Source organism: Salvelinus alpinus, chromosome 3 (assembly GCF_045679555.1).
Source record: "Salvelinus alpinus chromosome 3, SLU_Salpinus.1, whole genome shotgun sequence".
In the NCBI taxonomy this organism is placed as follows: domain Eukaryota; kingdom Metazoa; phylum Chordata; class Actinopteri; order Salmoniformes; family Salmonidae; genus Salvelinus; species Salvelinus alpinus.
In genome coordinates, this window is record NC_092088.1 from 23,581,948 (window position 1) to 23,601,411 (window position 19,464).

At 40.7% G+C, this 19,464-nt stretch overlaps 1 protein-coding gene and 1 pseudogene across 3 annotated transcripts; both read left to right on the forward strand.

The window, feature by feature from the left end:
- Window positions 1–2,435, forward strand: part of LOC139570341 (SH3 and multiple ankyrin repeat domains protein 1-like) — a 52,555-nt pseudogene extending 50,120 nt beyond the window's left edge.
- Window positions 2,436–3,143: 708 nt separating this feature from the next.
- On the forward strand, window positions 3,144–18,198 carry LOC139570339 (protein kinase C and casein kinase substrate in neurons protein 2-like). 3 transcript variants are annotated; one of them, XM_071392144.1, is made up of 10 exons: window positions 3,144–3,361; window positions 6,264–6,332; window positions 6,525–6,681; window positions 7,650–7,885; window positions 8,541–8,696; window positions 14,089–14,264; window positions 14,842–14,962; window positions 15,147–15,214; window positions 17,293–17,372; window positions 17,510–18,198. In XM_071392144.1, the coding sequence occupies exons 2-10, from the start codon at window positions 6,276–6,278 to the stop codon at window positions 17,623–17,625; spliced, it is 1,167 nt and encodes a 388-aa protein (XP_071248245.1). In that variant the 5' UTR covers window positions 3,144–3,361; window positions 6,264–6,275; the 3' UTR covers window positions 17,626–18,198. The 3 variants fall into 3 exon arrangements, with proteins under 3 accessions (XP_071248245.1, XP_071248247.1, XP_071248246.1); XM_071392145.1 differs by lacking the exon at window positions 3,144–3,361 and adding an exon at window positions 3,508–3,660; XM_071392146.1 differs by lacking the exon at window positions 17,293–17,372 and having other exon boundaries at window positions 3,146–3,361.
- Window positions 18,199–19,464: the final 1,266 nt, after the last annotated feature.

Below are 19,464 nucleotides of genomic sequence, written 5' to 3' on the forward strand. Positions count from 1 at the left end.
ATCCCCCTTCCCTTTTTAGTCATGAAGCATTTATCCTTAGAGTTAATTTGCTAAGTTATTCCATCTCTCTCTCTCTCTCTCTCTCTCTCTCTCTCTCTCTCTCTCTCTCTCTCTCTCTCTCTTTCTCTCTCTCTCTCTCTCTCTCTCTACATGTATTTCTCTCTATCATTTAATTGACTACCTTCACTACTTTTCATTTTCTATTTATTCTTATTTCTTGATTTACCCCCCTCCCTCTTTCCTCAGGCTGTTCTCTCCCATGCATGACCCTAGCCCCTCCCCTGAGCCACAGGCAGAGAGTGAAAGATGAGGTGACTCAGGGCTCAGAGAAAGACAGAGAAACACACGGACCGAGTTGAGTTCTATAGAAGACCGTTGGACACAGAGTGTGAGCTGGACAAATGGCGTAAAGGATCACGACGGAAAAGGCTTAATCACACCAGGAGAGATTTGTTATGAGTGGAGGACAATTGTCTATTTACACCCACTGTACAACTACTGATAAATAGGCTTTTAATTAACACATGGACACACACAGACAGATACACACACACACACACAGACACACAGACATTTGACTGGTGATTCTCACACTCCATCTGCTGCCTGGCGGTTACAGTACTGGGAGAAATGCTAACAAGAATCTTGAGATTGTAATGCTGCTACCCATACAGAGATAGAAAGCCCATGGATATACTAAAGGTGGTGGTTGGGTACCTCTAATAAACAATACAGGCCATATTCTTATCCTGAAATTCATGCGCAAACTCTGACGCGCATTAGAGCATGGGATTGGAAGCTATTGTTGGAATGTCTAAAATTCCGTATATGGTCCTAAAATGGAAAAGTACATGACATTTTAAGTTAAAGTAAACAGTAAAAAAAAAAAAAAATAGTAAAATAGTGGACTTTTTATACTGAGGTCAGTTTATGCCCTAATTCCCTAGTGATTTCCCAACAAGCTTTCTACGTATTTTACTAACTCTGAGTAACAATATAGCTTACATGTAAAAATGGATTCACAGATCCAAATCATTAATTTGTTTCGTACCAAGTGCTGATTGCAATCATTCATTTCAAACGTGTCAGAGTATTATTGATATTTAATCATCCAGATTTGTGTGTAACGACGAACACTCTAAAAATATTCAAAACATAGTCGTAATATGTCATTTTTACTATGATAGTTATTATCTTTAGAAAGGCCGTCCGGAGTATGTCGGAGAGGGGCAGAGGAGATTCAAATGTTGGTTTGTTTTTCCCTGAGACATGACTGTATTGGAATCCACAGCCATGACTCGGGGTTTGCTATGAACTCATGTCATTTTACACTACAAAAGCTGTTTGTCATTCATTCATGATGATGATGTTTACGACTACACCAGGGATGTGAGCGTCTTTTATCCCATGTCGACTTTCACACACACACACAGGTGCAGCGATCAAAAAAAAGGGCTTTTACTGCGCGTCTGTCAGTCTATACGGTATGTCTGGTTCCCTAGGCCTTCTCCCTCTGTGAGTGTGTGTCTGTTTGTGTCGATCTGTTTGTCAGCCTGCCTGGTTACCCATGATCCTTTCCCCACCCTCTGTCCCTCTCTCATATGCCTTCTCCACAACTCAACGCCAGTTTTCTAACGGTTCCGAAAATGTAGAGATGTATATTTTGCACCAGTTGACAATCCTAACTTTGCCCTATTTCATAAACTCCTCTCCAATATCTCAAGAAAAACCTTTTTCAGATCCACATATTTCAGAAAAACACGTTCAAACACACACAGAGATACACACACAGGCTCTTTTAGGTTCCTTTTTGCTATTGCCTTCAGTGAAATGCATTGAAAGGTGAGGAATACACTCAAACTCTGTACACATCCTTTATAGGCCTATATAATATAATGATAATGACGAGTATGATAACGACGACAATAATAACATAAATTATAGTATAATTTTAAAACAATTATTATATTAATCATTAGGTATATGTAAAAAAGAAATAACACTACAGAATCTCTGTCTTCCAAATAGTGTGAGAAATGATTTGAAGCTACTTGTTTTGTTTTCTCTTTATTTATTGTTTCCGGTAAATGCTTTCTATACTGCTGGACTTGTTCTACCATTACCTACTTCATGCTCCCAGTGAAACTCCTACACATCGACACACACCCTTTACTTCTTTAGGGTTGTTGCCTTTCAACAACCTTCTGACGGAAATGACTGAGCGGTAGTGTAGGAAGCATTGCGTTCTATGATTTAAAGAGTATTTTAGGACTAGTAATAGAAACATATGACGACTATTTACAGTATGAGCAAATGTATGCAGCGATAAGAGGTATTTATGAAGTTATGTTCAAAATGAAATACAGAAATATACTGATATGATAGAGTTATAACTAAGGTGTTGAAATAAATGCTGAATAAACTATTAAACTCCATTGATATTTTTCCCCCTCTCTGAATCCAAGGTTTCTAGGTTCATATAAAGATCCAATCTAGACTGCCCTGTTATGATTGACTCATTTAGCAGCGCCTCCTTCTCCCAGTCAACCAGGGGCCTTACGCCATATTGTTCTCATGTTCAGGATTAATTCCGATCTGGCGGAATGAGGAAAAGCGGCCACATTAAGTACTTGGATTCATCTGTTGTGGTCATACAGTGTAGGAGGAAGGGTGGGTCTTTAAGAAGTGGGTAGTCAGAGGTGAAAACTCGATAGGGGTAAACGAGAAGTCGTTCCCTGACACACTTGGACGGGTTCTTCTGCAGTGGGTTGCAAGGACCCGCTGCATCAGGGAAACTCCAACTCCCACTTTGCACCCAAGTAGTGTGGCAGCGTGTGCACTATGTGGCCTGAGAGCATGGCGGCATAGTCTCTTAAAACAGACAAATCCCAAGTCTCATCAGAGAATGGAGTGTTGCAAAAGTGCACAGGGTGAACGTGACAGTTCACGGGCCACCCCTCACTCACACACTAATAAGCTCCCATGACGCAGTGCCACATTGACACAACGCTGTGACCAGTAGAGGGTCAAAATGAACTTCTACAATTCATTAGCACCATATTGAGAGAGGTGAGGGAAGGAGAGTAAGGGAGGGAGGGAGGGAAGGAGAGGAGGAGGAGGATGAGGTTTCTTCCAGCTGTTTTTGTAATAGACTAAGAGTTGTAAGAGTTGTGGAGAGAGAGGGAAACAGTGAGCGAGCAAGAAGGGGTAGGCGAAACGAATCATCTTACACACTGAGTATTAAGGAAACTACGAGGAGAGAAAAGGAGGGATGGGGAGACTTGGATAGCAACAGCAATTTGACCAACAGTGGAATGAGCATTAGGATGGAACAGCCCTGCTAACAGAAGAGGAGAGAAAGGTAAGAACGTTCTTTTCCTCTTGCCCATCAATCATTGTGTGATTTTCATGCAAATTCACTGTCTCTGTCTTACTTTCGTTGGATCTGCCTTGGTGACTCAGTCTTTCAGATCACACTGGTGTGTGTAACTTTAAGTGCCAGGGAAAATTGGGTCAGTGAGTGAGGAGTGAGGAACATGTGTTGTGGGAGAGGCATTCGGAGAGAAAAGAGAGACGGAGAGAAAGGGAGAGAAAGTCGGAACGGCCCTAGAACTAGCAAGTGGCCACTTGAGTAGTCACTGGTGATTCAGAGGGAGACATGTAAGTGATGGATTCTCCCCGGCATGGTTTTTATTTTGTCATGTTTGAATGAGGACTTGATCCTTGTAATGATTGAATGCAACTTGAATTTATTTTTATTTGAATTATAGTCTATGATACTGTTCAGTGTTGTGAAACTGAGCCAAGACAAACTAGCCAATTGATACTTAAAAACCCCAGTCCCCTACCCACCTTACCTCGGCATGCAGAGGAAGAGATGGGTAGAGACAGACATGTAATAAAACAAAGTTGCTATAGTGGGACTATATTTAAAACCGAACAACAATCCTGTGACATTTATCAACAGTAGGCCTTCTGTACTGTTATATCATGGCATAGAAGACCAGCTGAGGGAGGGAGATGGTAGATAAGCACAGCAGCAAGGGGGAGAACTTTTCGGGGACAAAACCTTGGTTCTTCTCTTCCCTCTGCATTAGTCTTGTGATGAGGTGCGGTTAGTCAGTTTCACACAGAGGAAATTATCACTCAGCCAACAAAGTGCCAATGTGTTAGAGAGATAAATAAGCCTGTAAGTGTCTGAGTGCTTGTGTGTTTGTGCAGGAATCTGTTTTTATCTTGTACTGTTCAAAGTACCTCAGTTCCTCAGTTGGGTTATAACAAAGCTGTGTTAATTATTTCAAACCAAGCTTTGACTTAGAACTACAGTAGGCATATTATCTGATTTGCTAAACCCAAACTCTCTCCCATCGCACTTTGTTGTCATGTTTTCCATGAGCGTGGAAGGGACGTGTGAGAGTAGGAGATGGCTCGGCTAATAGTGAGGGAGGCCGTTAGTCAGAGCCAGGGAAATATGACCTTTCCCTCCCTGTTTATTTTGGGACAGCAGCAGGAAGAATGTCGGAGCGGGTGTTCTATTCCTGCTGTTAGATTCCAGTCTATAAATTCCAGTCTCGGAATGACACTCCCCTTACTCACGATGGGTTCAGAGCAGAGGAGGCTGGTGTGAGGCACTATAGAAGGATGGGGTCATTGTAAAGGCTGGAGTGGAATTCATGGAACGGAGTCAAACATGTGGTTTCTACGCGTTTGATGTGTTTGATACCATTCCATTTATGCCATCCCAGCCATTACAATGAGCCCGTCCTCCTATAGCTCCCCCCACCAGCCTCCTCTGGTTCAGCTAGTATATCATAGATGTAAGCAATGTAATGTATAAATAATGTTGCAGCTGGTCCCAGTTCTGAAGGCTCAGTGTAGGAGTTGTTTGTAGTTGTTTGTTGCATTATCGATTTCAATGAGGTTCTGTATATTCCAAATCATATTATATTTCATATTTAATTTGAATAGATTCTGTACAAATCTGTACTAATTATGTCATCAAGCCATTAGGTTTGATCACTGGCATGTACATTTCAGATTCAAGAGCCAAATGCTTATATTTAAAAGACAGATGTATATCTGTTGATATTATATTGAATGGCGGGGCAGGGAAGCGAACACGGGTTGCTGGCGTAAAAGGTAAACACCCTACGCATCGAGCCAATAGGTGTAACCCACTTGGTAAGAATTGTAATGTGGCTCATATAGCTGCACTGCCCCTTCCTAACAGGGAGGCAAATCCCCGTGCTTCGACTGCTCAGCCCCCTCACATGTCCTGGGCCGTGCGTTCCGATGGCCCCACGGCTAGTGGCGTATAAAGTACATTTACATTTAAGTCATTTAGCAGACGCTCTTATCCAGAGCGACTTACAAATTGGAAAGTTCATACATATTCATCCTGGTCCCCCCGTGGGGAATGAACCCACAACCCTGGCGTTGCAAGCGCCATGCTCTACCAACTGAGCCACACGGGACCAGTGTGTACCCAGTTGTCATACATGAGTAAAAGTAAAGATACCTTAATAGAAAATGTCTCAAGTGAAAGTCACCCAGTAAAATACTACTTGAGTAAAAGTCTAAAAACATTTGGTTTTATACTTCAGTATAAAAAGTAAATGGACTTGCTAAAATATGCTGAAGTATCAAAGTAAAAGTATTAATCATTTCAAATTCCATATATTATGCAAACCAGACGGCACAATTTGTACATATATTTTTTATTTACAGATTGCCAGGGGCACACTCCAACACTCAGACATTAATTTACAAATTAAGTATTTCTGTTTAGGTAGTCCGCCAGATCAGAGGCAGTAGGAATGACCAGGGGTGTTCTCTTGATAAATGCGTGAATTTGACTATTTTCCTGTCAAAATGTAACGAGCACTTTTGGGTGTCAGGGAAAATGTATGGAGTAAAAAGTACATTATTTTCTTTAGGAATGTAGTGAAGTAAAAGTAAAAGTTGTCAAAATATAAATAATAAGGTAAAGTACAGATGCCCCAAAAATGACTTAAGTAGTACTTTAAAGTACCTTTACACCACTGCCCACGGCCGCCATCCCACTTCTGACAGCAATGTATAGAACTACGGTGCAGGGATGCAAACCCGGGTTGCTGGTATGAAAGGCAAACACCCTACACATCGAGCCAATAGGGTTAACCCACTTGGTTGGAATTGTAACACGGCACAGTACTTCATATAATGATGAAATCTCTGTGAAAGTACTGAAGGTTGTTTATGATCTTTTCCTCTGCTCTTCAAAGACATACCCAAAAATGTCGACGCTCCCTAGAGAACCCCATGAGGACTCCGGGATGCAGAGCTTCTGGATGGTGAGCAGGAAGTTACAGATATGAATATAAACATGAACCTTTTACAACAGTTCATGACTATGAGTGAACTGATTTTCTATGTGTTCTTATAATAGGAGAGTCGATTCTGTAGCAATACCTCTTTCTGCAGTTCCTCCTGATCCTGATCAACTCTTCTCTCCGCCATCCCTCTCTACCCCTCTTCCTCCCCAGCCAGGGAACTATGAGCGAACCGTCCGACGCACTGACCAGTCCTTCCATGCATGTAAAGATATCATGGCCTGTTTCAATGAGAGGGCCAAAGTAGAAAAGCAGTATGCCCAGCAGCTCAGTGAGTGGGGCAGCAAGTGGAAGGCCATAGTAGACGCCCGTAAGTGAAGGAGAACCAAGGAGGACTTCAGGACTGGACTTCTATCCTATAGCACTCATTATAAACTGTCAAAATTATGAACAAATACACAATGCCAAATCCGCCTACCTGGTCTTTGTATTATCAATCAGGCTGTTCTCATAGACTAGACGTAACATATTAAACGGAAATCCGGGACACTCAAATTAGTATGATACAGTATGGTACATTTGGTATGGATACATAAGACAGAAGTTTACAAAATAACACAAACGTCTAGCAACTCAAAGGATGCGTGTTCGAATTTCATCACAGACAACTTTTGCATTTTAGATAATTAGCAACTTTGCAACTACTTGCTACTTTGCAACTATTTAGCATGTTAGCTAACCCTTCCCCTAATGCTAACCTTAACCTACAGTAACTCCTAACGCAAACGTCTAGCAATCTAAAGGTTGTGTTAGAATCTCATCACGAACAACTTTTGCATTTTAGATAAATAGCAACTTTGCAACTCCTTATTACTTTTTAGCTACTTTGCATCTACTTAGCATGCTAGCTAACCCTAACATTAACCCTTTAACCTAACTCCTAACTCTAAACCTAACATTAACCTTACCCCTAGCCTAGCTAACATTACCGTCAGCGACCTAGCAACCTAGTTAATGTTAGTCACAACAAATTGAAATTCATAACATATCATACGTATAGAAAATTCATGACATATTGTACAAATTGCAATTTGTAACACATCATACGAATTGTAATTCATAACATATCATAAGAAATGGGTGATGGACATCCACAAATGAATGCATACCATACGAAACGTAAAATATCACAGTAAATTGAGTGTCTCTGGATTTTTGTTTACTATGTTACGTTTACCCCTTTGTCCAGGTTGCATCAATCTAATTAGTTATCATTCCCTAATCAGTTAAAAGTCTTCTCTCTTTTTATCTTTCCCTTTCTCTTCTCTATCACCCTAGGGCCGCTCTATGGCTCCCTCATGAGAGCGTGGCAGTGTTTCTTCTCCTCCGCTGAGCGTCTATCCATTCTCCATTCCTCTATCTCCCAGTCCCTCGTTACAGAGGAGGGGGACAGAGTAAAGAGCTGGCAGAAGGATACCTTCCCTAAGAAGATATTCTGTGGATTCCGTGAGACCCACGAAAACGAGACAGGGTTTGCACGCGCTCAGAAACCCTGGGCCAAGAGGCTGGGAAAGGTTACAAAACCCATATGTTAGGTGTACATTACATCTTCGTGAACTGACCAAATGGGCCCGCATTTGTGTGCGTTGGGGATTGTACTTCACATCCCTATTGCTTGATTACAAGGAAGTCAACTTTATGCCTAACTGTTTCTCTACAGTAGTTTAGTTTTACTGTAGTCTACGTTTGGGCAGCATTACATTTACATCTCCAAGGCTAGTGGCATGCAAGGCTTACCCGTTGCTGGTAAGATTAGAAGCTAGGTGATAAATTCCTGAACCCTCAAAATATATTTTATGTATCCTACTGTATGCGGCACACCCTATTATAGTGATTGAATTACTCCCAAGGGAGGTGTTATTTTAGCCTATGAGTAGTAGGACATGAGTAGTAGAACTGGGTTCAAATACATTTTTTTATTTTATTATTTACTTTAGCTGTGCTTGATTGAGAAGTCTTTTGCATTGAAACCAATTAAAAAGTCCCAAATGTGCAAACCCCACCCACTACTTGGCACTCCAAGGCAGGCTAAAGCAAACACTCAAAGTATTTGAAAGGGTCAAAGTAGTATTTGAAGCCAGATCTGATGAGTAGTGAGTGGCATGTTCATGGAAGCAGGGCATACAATGTTTTAACTTTGTTTTGCATATTTTTACCCGTATGTCGTAGCTGGAGAAAGCCCGTGGTGCATACCATAAGGCTTGCCATAAGGAACAGATAGCCATAGACAGAGAGACGCAGGCCAAGGAGAACACAGAGCTAAGTCCGGAGAAACTGAAAAAGATTCAAGACGCTCGAGAGAAGGCCAGTGAGGAGAAAGACAAAGTGAGAAAAACTGAAAGGCTACTAACTCACAACTGCTAAATTTATGTTCATTCATCTGAGAGTGTGGGATGCTCAACTTGCCAGATATGGAAATGTTGGACTTCCCTAGCCCATGCCCCCATCTGGTAGACTGTTTTACGGAATTTTTCCCACATACAGTTTCCTTTTATGGCAGGGGCAAAAATGTGTTATTGTAACCACCATAGTAACCACCTTCCATGTTATTGTTAGGCACCATCTTTGTTTATCCAGTAGTAAATTATTTTAACTTACACTATATATACAAAAATATGTGGACACCCCTTCAAATGAGTGGATTCGGCTATTTCAGCCACACACGTTACTGACAGGTGTATAAAATACAGCACACAGCCATGCAATCTCCATAGACAAACATTGGCAGTAGAATGGCCGGTACTGAAGAGCTCAGTGACTTTCAACATGGCACAGTCATAGGATGCCACCTTTCCAACAAGTCAGTTTGTCAAATTTCTGCCCTGCTAGAGCTGCCCCAGTTAACTGTAAGTGCTGTTATTGTGAAGTGGAAACATCTAGGAGCAACAACGGCTCAGCTGCAAAGTGGTAGGCCACACAAACTCACAGAACAGGACTGCTGAGAGCTGAAGCGATTAGCACGTAAAAATGTCCTCGGTTGAAACACTCACTACCGAGTTCAAACTGCCTCTGGAAGCAACATAAGCACAATAACCATTCTTTGGGAGCTTCATGAAATGGGTTTGCATGGCCGAGCAGCCACACACAAGTCTAAGATCACAATGCCAAGCGTCGACTGGAGTGGTGTAAAGCTCGCCGCCATTGGACTCTGGAGCAGTGGAAACGCATTCTCTGGAGTGATGAATCACACTTCACCATCTATCATCCATCCACCAGCTACCTGCCCCAATGCATAGTGCCAACTGTAAAGTTTGATGGAGGTGGTATAATGGCCTGGGGCTGTTTTTCATAGTTCAGGCTAGGCCCCTAGTTCCAGGGAAGATAAATCTTAACAGCACAGCATACAATGACATTCTAGACGATTCTGTGCTTCCAACTTTGTGGCAACAGTTTGGGGAAGGCCCTTTCTTGTTTTCGGAATGACAATGCCCCAGTCCACAAAGCAATGTCCATAAAGAAATGGTTTGTCGAGATCGGTGTGGTAGAACTTGACTTGCCTGCACAGAGCCCTGACCTCAACCTCATCAAACACCTTTGGGATGAATTGGGACGCTGACTGTGAGCCAGGCCTAATCGCCTGATATTTAGTTTAAAGCCTTCCCAGAAGAGTGGAGGCTGTTATTGCAGCAAAGGTGGGACCAAGTCCATGTTAATGCCCATGGTTTTGGAATGGGATATTCAACGAGCAGGTGTCCACATATTTTTTTCATGTAGTGTACAGTATATAGGGACACTGGCAAAACCAGAAAGGTCCATTCATATACATTCATATACAGCACCAGTCAAAAGTTTGGACACACCTACTCATTCAAGAGTTTTTCTTAATTTTTCTATTTTCTACATTGCAAGATAATAGTGAAGACATCAAAACTATGAAATAACACATATGGAACCATATAATAACCAAAAAAGTGTTAAAGAAATCAAAATATATTTTATATTTGAGATTCTTCGAAGTAGCCACCCTTTACCTTTGTTGACAGCTTTGCACACTCTTGGCATTCTCTCAACCAGCTTCACCTGGAATGCTTTTCCAACAGTCTTGAAGGAGTTCCCACATATGCTGAGCACTTGTTGGCTGCTTTTCCTTCGCTCTGCAGTCCAACTCATCCCAAACCATCTCAATTGGGTTGAGGTTGGGTGATTGTGGAGGCCAGGTCATCTGATGCAGCATTCCATCACCACCCTTATTGGTCAAATAGCCCTTACACAGCCTGGAGGTGTGTTTTGGGTCATTATAGTCCTACTAAGCCCAAACCAGATGGGATGGTGTATCGCTGCAGAATGCTGTGGTAGCCATGCTGGTTAAGTGTGCCTTGAATTCTAAATAAATCACTGACAGTGTTACCAGCAAAGCACCACCACACCATCACACCTCCTCCATGCTTCATGGTGGGAACCACACATGCAGAGATAATCCACTCACCTACTCTGCATCTTACAAAGACATGGTGGTTGGAACCAAAAATCTCAAATTTGGACTCATCAGACCAAAGGATAGATTTCCACTGCACTAATGTCCATTGCTTGTGTTTCTTGGCCCAAGCAAGTCTCTACTTCTTATTGGTGTCCTTTAGTAGTGGTTTCTTTGCAGCAATTCGACCACGAAGGCCGGATTCACGCAGTCTCCTCTGACCAGTTGATGTTGAGATGTGTCTGTTACTTGAACTCTGTGAAGCATTTATTTGGGCTGCAATCTGAGGTGCAGTTAACTCTAATGAACTTATCGTCTGCAGCAGAGGTAACTCTGGGTCTTCCATTCCTGTGGCGGTCCTCATGAGAGTCAGTTTCATCATAGCGCTTGATGGTTTTTGCGACTGCACTTGAAGAAACTTTCAAAAATTTCAAAAATGTTGACTGACCTTCACGTCTTAAAGTAATGATGGACTGTTGTTTCTTTTTACTTATTTGAGCTGTTCTTGCCATAATATGGCCTTGGTATTTTACCAAATAGGGATATCTGAATACCACCCCTACCTTGTCACAACACAACTGATTGGCTCAAATGCATTAAGAAGGAAAGAAATTCCACAAATGAACTTTTTACAAGGCACACCTGTTCATTGAAATGCATTCCAGTTGACTACCTCATGAAGCTGGTTGAGAGAGTGCCAAGATTGTACAAAGCTGTCATTCAGGCAAAGGGTGGCTACTTTGAAGAATCTCAAATATAAAATATATTTTGATTTGTTTAACACATTTTTGGTTACTACATGATTCCATATGTGTTATTTCATAGTTTTTATGTCTTCACTATTGTTCTACAATGTAGAAAATAGTAACATTATAGAAAAACCCTGAGTAGGTGTGTCCAAACGTTTGACTGGTACTGTGCATAAATGACACATCCAACATCAACTTGGATAATTGGATAATATTGGGTCGAGACATAGATCAATGAGATGACAACCGATATTCCCTCACTTAAAAACACAGGCAAACGTTTGTTGAATTTCCAAAGTGTGATCACGGTGCTTTCAACCATTTAGAAGCACTGCAACGTTAAAATGGGAATACAATTTCAGTTTATTTATACAGCTGTTTAATGTGTTATCACTGTGGTTCATCCAATAGCGGAACTAAATGACCTGGACTGCAGTTGAGATTACATTAAAAGTACAGAGTGCATGTGATCAATGCCATTTAAGATTCTGCGCAGATTGTCACAGCAATTGTGAAGATCTCCACAAACCTGCGATGACCTGTGCATGCTATCTTGAACATGCACGCTTTATATATGATTACATATATAACAAGTTAACAAGCTATTTATTGTATGATAAAAGTGATATTGAAGAGTGTTTGGTTGTCAACGCAACCAAATATCAACATTTGAAGGAGATATATCTTCTGATTGGATAGTTTCATCTGCCACTGACATCTGCCACTGACTTTAAGTCTGGCTTTAATTCCAGTTTGTCTACAAATGAATAATTGATATGTTGGATTGATGTATCCATCTCAACCGAAAATCTAATTTAAAGAATAGGACTAAATCAAATCAAACTTGAAATGCACTTTAAACTATTCTTTAACTTTAACTTTTGGTTGAGATGGAGACATGAATACAACGTATTAATGATTTACTAAATTATGAATTTGTAGACAAACTGGAATTAAAGCTAGACTAAGTCATTGGCACAGATGTAACTATACAAACAGAAGATTTATATCCTTCAAATACTGATATTTGGTTGTGTTGATATCCAAACACAATTCAAAATCACAAAATATCCTTCAATTTGAAATCAACCAGGGCTTGAAAACCTAGGCCTATTGTATTGTCTATTTTTAGTTCAATTCTGGGGTGAATTGAAACAATAGCTGTTGATGACTTTGCAAATGCTATATAGGCCTAAATAGCAGCATTGATGATATATGAGTGACAAAGTATGGTCACATTTCAATTGCTCTGTTAAACCTACCCTTTGGAATGACGTCAATAGCAACAGTGAGTATATTTAGTTTTTAAGTGGAGATCTCTCAACAATCGTTCTCATGATAGCACTTTGGAAATAGTCAGTGACAAATATCATAGCTAAGGAGGGCTGGGCTTGGCTTGGTTAAAACCTTGGATGGGAGACCAAAGGGTAGCTGTAGATAGATCAATTATCCAGTAGAAGATGCTGCCCGGCCTGTTGTTATTTTCTTCTGATAGTGGATATAACCTTGAAGATCTGTTTTAAATGTACAAATTCAACATATTTCATACAAGGTTTTTCTGTATTGTAATTTGATATCCGTGATGAAATGTCACCCTCAAAACAACAGTTGATTGCTTTTTTCAAATCCAATTTCAAATTTCCACATAGATTCCACGTCACAATACATTGACAGATTACGTTAAAACAATGTGTGTGGCAAGCTTACAGTATTCGTTGGCAAACTTACACAGTCTTTGTTGGCAAGCTTACAAAGTCTTTGTTGGCAAGCTTACACAATCTTTGGTGGCAAGCTTACACAGTCTTTGTTGGCAAGCTTACAGTCTTTGTTGGCAAGCTTACACAGTCTTTGATGGCAAACTTACACAGTCTTTGTTGGCAAGCTTACAAAGTCTTTGTTGGCAAGCTTACACAATCTTTGGTGGCAAGCTTACACAGTCTTTGTTGGCAAGCTTACAGTCTTTGTTGGCAAGCTTACACAGTCTTTGGTGGCAAGCTTACACAGTCTTTGTTGGCAAGCTTACAAAGTCTTTGGTGGCAAGCTTACACAGTCTTTGTTGTAAGCTTACACAGTCTTTGTTGGCAAGCTTACAAAGTCTTTGTTGGCAAGCTTACACAATCTTTGTTGGCAAGCTTACACAGTCTTTGTTGGCAAGCTTACACAATCTTTGGTGGCAAGCTTACACAATCTTTGGTGGCAAGCTTACACAGTCTTTGGTGGCAAGCTTACACAGTCTTTGTTGTAAGCTTACACAGTCTTTGTTGGCAAGCTTACACAATCTTTGGTGGCAAGCTTACACAGTCTTTGTTGGCAAGCTTACAAAGTCTTTGTTGGCAAGCTTACACAGTCTTTGGTGGCAAGCTTACACAGTCTTTGTTGGCAAGCTAACACAATCTTTGGTGGCAAGCTTACACAATCTTTGGTGGCAAGCTTACACAGTCTTTGTTGGCAAGCTTACAAACAGCTTACACAGTCTTTGTTGGAAAGCTAACACAGTCTTTGGTGGCAAGATGTGTTTTTATGGTATGACATCACTACTCTGATGTTGTGACAGGTCCGCGAGAAATATGAGAAGGTGTTGGAGGATGTAACGTCCTACGCGCCTCGCTACATGGAGGAAATGGAGGCCATTTTTGACCAATCGCAGGAGGAGGAGAGGAAGAGGATCAGCTTCCTCAAACAGGCCTTCCTGTCCATCCACAGACACCTGGACATCACCAACAATGAAAGGTACAGGAGCCTCCTCCTTCTGTCTCTCTCCTCACTCATGTGGGTGCATGTGTGTTTCAAGTTTTATTGTCACATACACAAGTACAGTGAAATGCTTTTCATGCCAGCTCTTTCCCAGCAATGCAGTAATCGATATCAGTAGTACTATTAAAAAAATGTCTGTAAAAAAAACACAAGAAAGTAAGTAACCTACTGTATATACAGAGTCAGTTTCAGAGTCAGTACCAATACCATATTTACAATGTTCAGGGACACTGGAGTGGTAGGGGTAGATATGCATAGGGGTAAGGTGACTATGCATCAGGATATATATGATAAACAGAGTAGCAGCAGCATATATAATGATTGTATGTGAGTGTGTGTGCGTGCGTGTTTACTGTATAGAGTCAGCATGAATGTGTGTGCGTGTTGTGTGTGCGTGTGAGCAAATGAAGTGTGTGAGTTTGTGGGTGTGTGTTGGAGTGTCAGTGTGAGTGTGCATAGAGTCGTGTGTGTGTGTGTTTGTGAAACGTCTGTGATGATCTATGTGTACAGTGTATTAATATCCTCTCCCATTCTGGCTGTCTCTGTCTGTCAGTGTGAAGACCGTGTACAGTGAGCTCCACCACACTCTCACGTCCATCAGTGAGGCGGACGATCTAAAGTGGTGGAAGAACAACCACGGCCCAGGCATGCCCACTGACTGGCCAACGATTGAGGTATACAACTGTTACTCATTATATTGACCTTTGACCTTTGCTAGTGTTGATAGGCGTATTCCCACCAGCCATATAGAGAGAGAGCTCTGATTACTACTGTATACATACCATGTGTTGTGAGAAATCAAATGATATGGAGAGAGTTTAATGAGAAGGAAGAACTAACGCTTATCTGTATCATCAGGAATGGATCGCACCTGTAAAGAAGCCGAAAAATAAAAAAAGAGACAAGAAAGGCCATAAGGATAAACCGTAAGCTGTGTGTGTGTGTGTGTGTGTGTGTGTGTGTGTGTGTGTGTGTGTGTGTGTGTGTGTGTGTGTGTGTGTGTGTGTGTGTGTGTGTGTGTGTGTGTGTGTGTGTGTGTGTGTGTGTGTGTGTGTGTGTGTGTGTGTGTGTGTGTGTGTGTGTGTGTGTGTGTGTGTGTGTGTGTGTGTGTGTGTGTGTGTGTGTGTGTGTGTGTATTTGTGTATTTGTATCCAACATATTACCATGTCCACTACAATTGATTACTGTAAAACGTCAATTAAACGTTGAGTCTCAAATACATTTCAACAAATAAAGGCTGGGTCTAAATGAATTGTTTACAAAGTTACCATGAATTACCGTGAATTGTTTACAAGGTTTAATGTTTGATTTGTTACATAAAATAATTCAGTAATGACTAGAAAAAATTATGGCAAGCATCCATTTTCATCCCCAGTAAGAAACTGCTAGCCATTGGCTGCTAACAGAACTTCTAGCGAGTGGTGTAAAGTACTTAAGTAAAAATACTTTAAAGTACTAATTAAGTCGTTTTTGGGGGGTATCTGTACTTTACCTTACTATTTATCTTTTTGACAACTTTTACTTTTACTTCACTACAATCCTAAAGAATATAATGTACTCTTTAATCCAAACATTTTCCCTGACACCCAAAAGTACTTGTTACATTTTGAATGCTTAGCAGGACAGGAAATGGTCCAATTCACACACTTATCCAGAGAACATCCCTGGTCATCCCTACTGCCTCTGATCTGGCGGACTCACTAAACACAAATGCTAAATTTGTAAATGATGTCTGTGTGTAAATAAGATGTCTATCCGTAAATAAGTAAAAAACAAGAATAGTGCCATCTGGTTTTCTTAATATAAGGAATGTGAAATGATTCATACTTTTACTTTTAATACTTAAGTATGTTTTAATAATTACATTTACATTTGATACTTAAGTATATTTAAAACCAAATACTTTTAGACTTTTACTCAAGTAGTATTTTACTGGGTGACTTTCACGTTTACTTGAGGTCACACCCTGACCTGTGAGAGCCTTTTTATTTCTCTATTTGGTTAGGTCAAGGTGTGATTTGGGTGGGCATTCTAGTTTTCTATTTCTTTGTTGGCCGGGTATGGTTCCCAATCAGAGGCAGCTGTCTATCGTTGTCTCTGATTGGGAATCATACTTAGGCAGCCTGCTTTCCACCCTAGTTTGTGTGATCTTGTTTTTGCATAGTTGCTGTCTAGCCCTGCAGAACTTTACGTTCGGTTTTGTATTTTGTTGTTTTGTCGGAGTTCATTATTAAATATTATGAACACTTTCCACGCTGCGCTTTGGTCTCATTCATTTGACGACGGACGTAACACTTGAGTAATTTTCTATGAAGTTATCTTTACTTTTATTCAAGTATGACAATTGGGTACTTTTTCTACTTCAGTAGAAGTCTACAAATATTTGGTTATAAATATACTTACGTATCAAAAGTATATGTAATTGCTAAAATATACTTAAGTATAAAAAATAAAAGCTAAAGTGTAAATAATTTCAAATTCCTTACATTATTAAACCCAGATGGCACAATCTTCTTGTTTTTTATATTTCTGGATAGACAGGGGCACACGCCAACACTCAGATATAATTTACAAATTACGTATTTGTGTTTAGTAAGTCCGCCAGATGAGAGGCAGTAGGGATGACCAAGGATGTTCTCTTCATAAGCGCATGAATTAGACCATTTTCCTGTCCTGCTAAGTATTCAGGGAAAATGTATGGAGTAAAAAGTACATGATTTTCTTTAGGAATGTAGTGAAGTAAAAGTAAAAAAATATATATGAATAGTAAAGTACAAATACCCCCCCAAACAATACTTAAGTAGTACTTTAAGGTATTTTTACTTGCATACTTTACACCACTGCGAAATAGACGCCTAGCTCAAACAGACGCCTTGGTTCTAATAAGAGCCTATTGTGTTTATTGATTTAAGGAAATAAATGCCTGGGCAATTAATTGAAGTTTTATGGTAATACATTTCTAGATAAACTCCCTTATTCATTCTATCATTCCTCCATCCTCTAGTGTGATGATTGGAGGAGTGAAGGTGCGAGCTCTGTATAATTATGTGGGAGAGGAAAGTGATGAGCTGTCCTTTAAAGCAGGTGACATGACCGTTTAAAACACAGTTAAATTCAGCATTATGTCTAAAGCATTGAAAGACTACAGTTCCTTTTGCCAGTCCAATGTCTCAAGTGTGTCATCCAGAATCATGTCTGTTTCCATACCTGTATTAATCCAGGTGAGGTGTTCCTGAAGGTTGAGGAGGAGGACGACCAGGGGTGGTGCAGGGGGATGCTGGATGGAGGGAAGGACGGCTTCTACCCTGCCAATTATGTGGAAGTTGTTGTGCAGTGATGTCATCCTACCACTCTCAAAACTCTCAAGCATTATGTCAGCAACTTTTTTAATGAAATGTGCATGTCTTCATGGGAAAACCCACTTTGGTGCAAAATTACTTTGAATTTTGATTTGACTCTGAAATTAGGAGGGAGAAAAAATTATTAACATAAAAGGTTGACGCTCACAATGTTATAATCATCAAGCTGAAATGTGTAATGTTACCAATACCTTAAAGAGAGACATACAATTCCCTTAATTATTTTACAATCTAACCTAAATGGTTTGAGCTCAATATAAATTAACTTCTATCACATGCTATTTCTACCATTGCAGGTGGTTGTGGGCAGGGACACATTTGGCTGCCTCTGTCACTACTTTACAATTATTTAATTAGCAGTATTAGTATTTACCCTTGACCAGGAAAGACCACAGGTTTACAGGGATTTGTGTATGCTGATATTAAAATCTGAAAGCTGTATGATAATGCATATTATAGATGATTGAAGGACATACATAATTCTTAGTAAATTAAGTTCACAACTGGCATCGGGTTGTATTAGAAAAATAAAAGTCCTAATTCTTTACTAAGCTCAACGTTTGTGTCTTTTTTATACTGACACCAAAGTGTTGCTATACAGTGCATTCGGAAAGTATTCAGACCCCTTGACTTTTTCTACATTTTGTTACGATACAGCCTTATTCTAAAATTGATCAAACAGATTTTTTTCTCTCATCAAACTACACACAATACCCCACAATGACAAAGCAAAAACTGTTTTATTTTTTATTTTAGCAACACCAAAAAAGAACTGAAATATTACATTTCCATAAGTATTCAGAGCTTTTACTCAGTACTTTGTTGAAGAACCTTTGGCAGTGATTACAGCCTCGAGTCTTCTTGTGTATGACACAACAAGCTGTATTTGGGGAGTTTCTCCCATTCTCTGCAGATCCTCTCAAGCTCTGTCAGGTTGGATGGGGCTATGTTGCTGCACAGCTATTTTCAGGTCTCTCCAGAGATGTTCAATCAGGTTCAAGTCCAGGCTCTGGCTGGGCCACTCAAGGACATTCAGAGACTTGAGACACTCCTGCGTTGTTTTGGCTGTGTGCTTAGGGTCATTGTCCTGTTGGAAGGTGAACTTTCGCCCCAGACTGAGGACCTGAGCACTCTGGAGCAGGTTTTCATCAAGAATCTCTCTGTACTTTGCACCGTTCATCTTTCCTTCGATCCTGACTAGTCTCCCTGTCCCTGCCGCTGAAAAACATCCCCACATCATGATTCCCACCATGCTTCACCGTAGGGATGGTGCCAGGTTTCCTCCAGACATAACGCTTGGCATTCAGGCCAAAGAGTTCAATCTTGGTTTCATCAGAACAGATAATCTTGTTTCTCATGGTCTGAGAGTCTTTAGGTGCCTTTTGACAAACTCCAAGCGGCCTGTCATGTGCATTTTACTGAGGAGTGGCTTCTGTCTGGCCACTCTACCATAAAGGCCTGATTGGTGGAGTTCTGCAGAGATGGTTGTCCTTCTGGAAGGTTCTCCCATCACCACAGATGAACTCTGGAGCTCTGTCAGAGTGACCATCAGGTTCTTAGTCACCTCCCTGACCAAGGCCCTTCCCCCCCGATTGCTCAGTTTGGCTGGGCAACCAGCTTTAGGAAGAGTCTTGGTGGTTCTAAACTTCTTCCATTTAAGAATGATGGAGGCCACTGTGTTCTTGGGAACCTTCAATGCTGCCGAAATGTTTTGGTACCCTTCCCCAGATCTGTGCCTCGACACAATCCTGTCTCGGAGCTCTACGACAATTCCTTCACCTCATGGCTTGGTTTTTGCTCTGACATGCACTGTCAAC

What these genes read in the sequence shown, in the direction of transcription:
- LOC139570339 (XM_071392144.1), top strand. Translation starts at nt 6,276, where the DNA reads ATGTCGACGCTCCCTAGAGAACCCCATGAGGACTCCGGGATGCAGAGC. An exon ending in GACATCACCAACAATGAAAG is followed by an intron (nt 14,265 to 14,841) that starts GTACAGGAGCCT and finishes TCTGTCTGTCAG; the next exon opens with TGTGAAGACCGTGTACAGTG. An exon ending in CTGACTGGCCAACGATTGAG is followed by an intron (nt 14,963 to 15,146) that starts GTATACAACTGT and finishes CTGTATCATCAG; the next exon opens with GAATGGATCGCACCTGTAAA.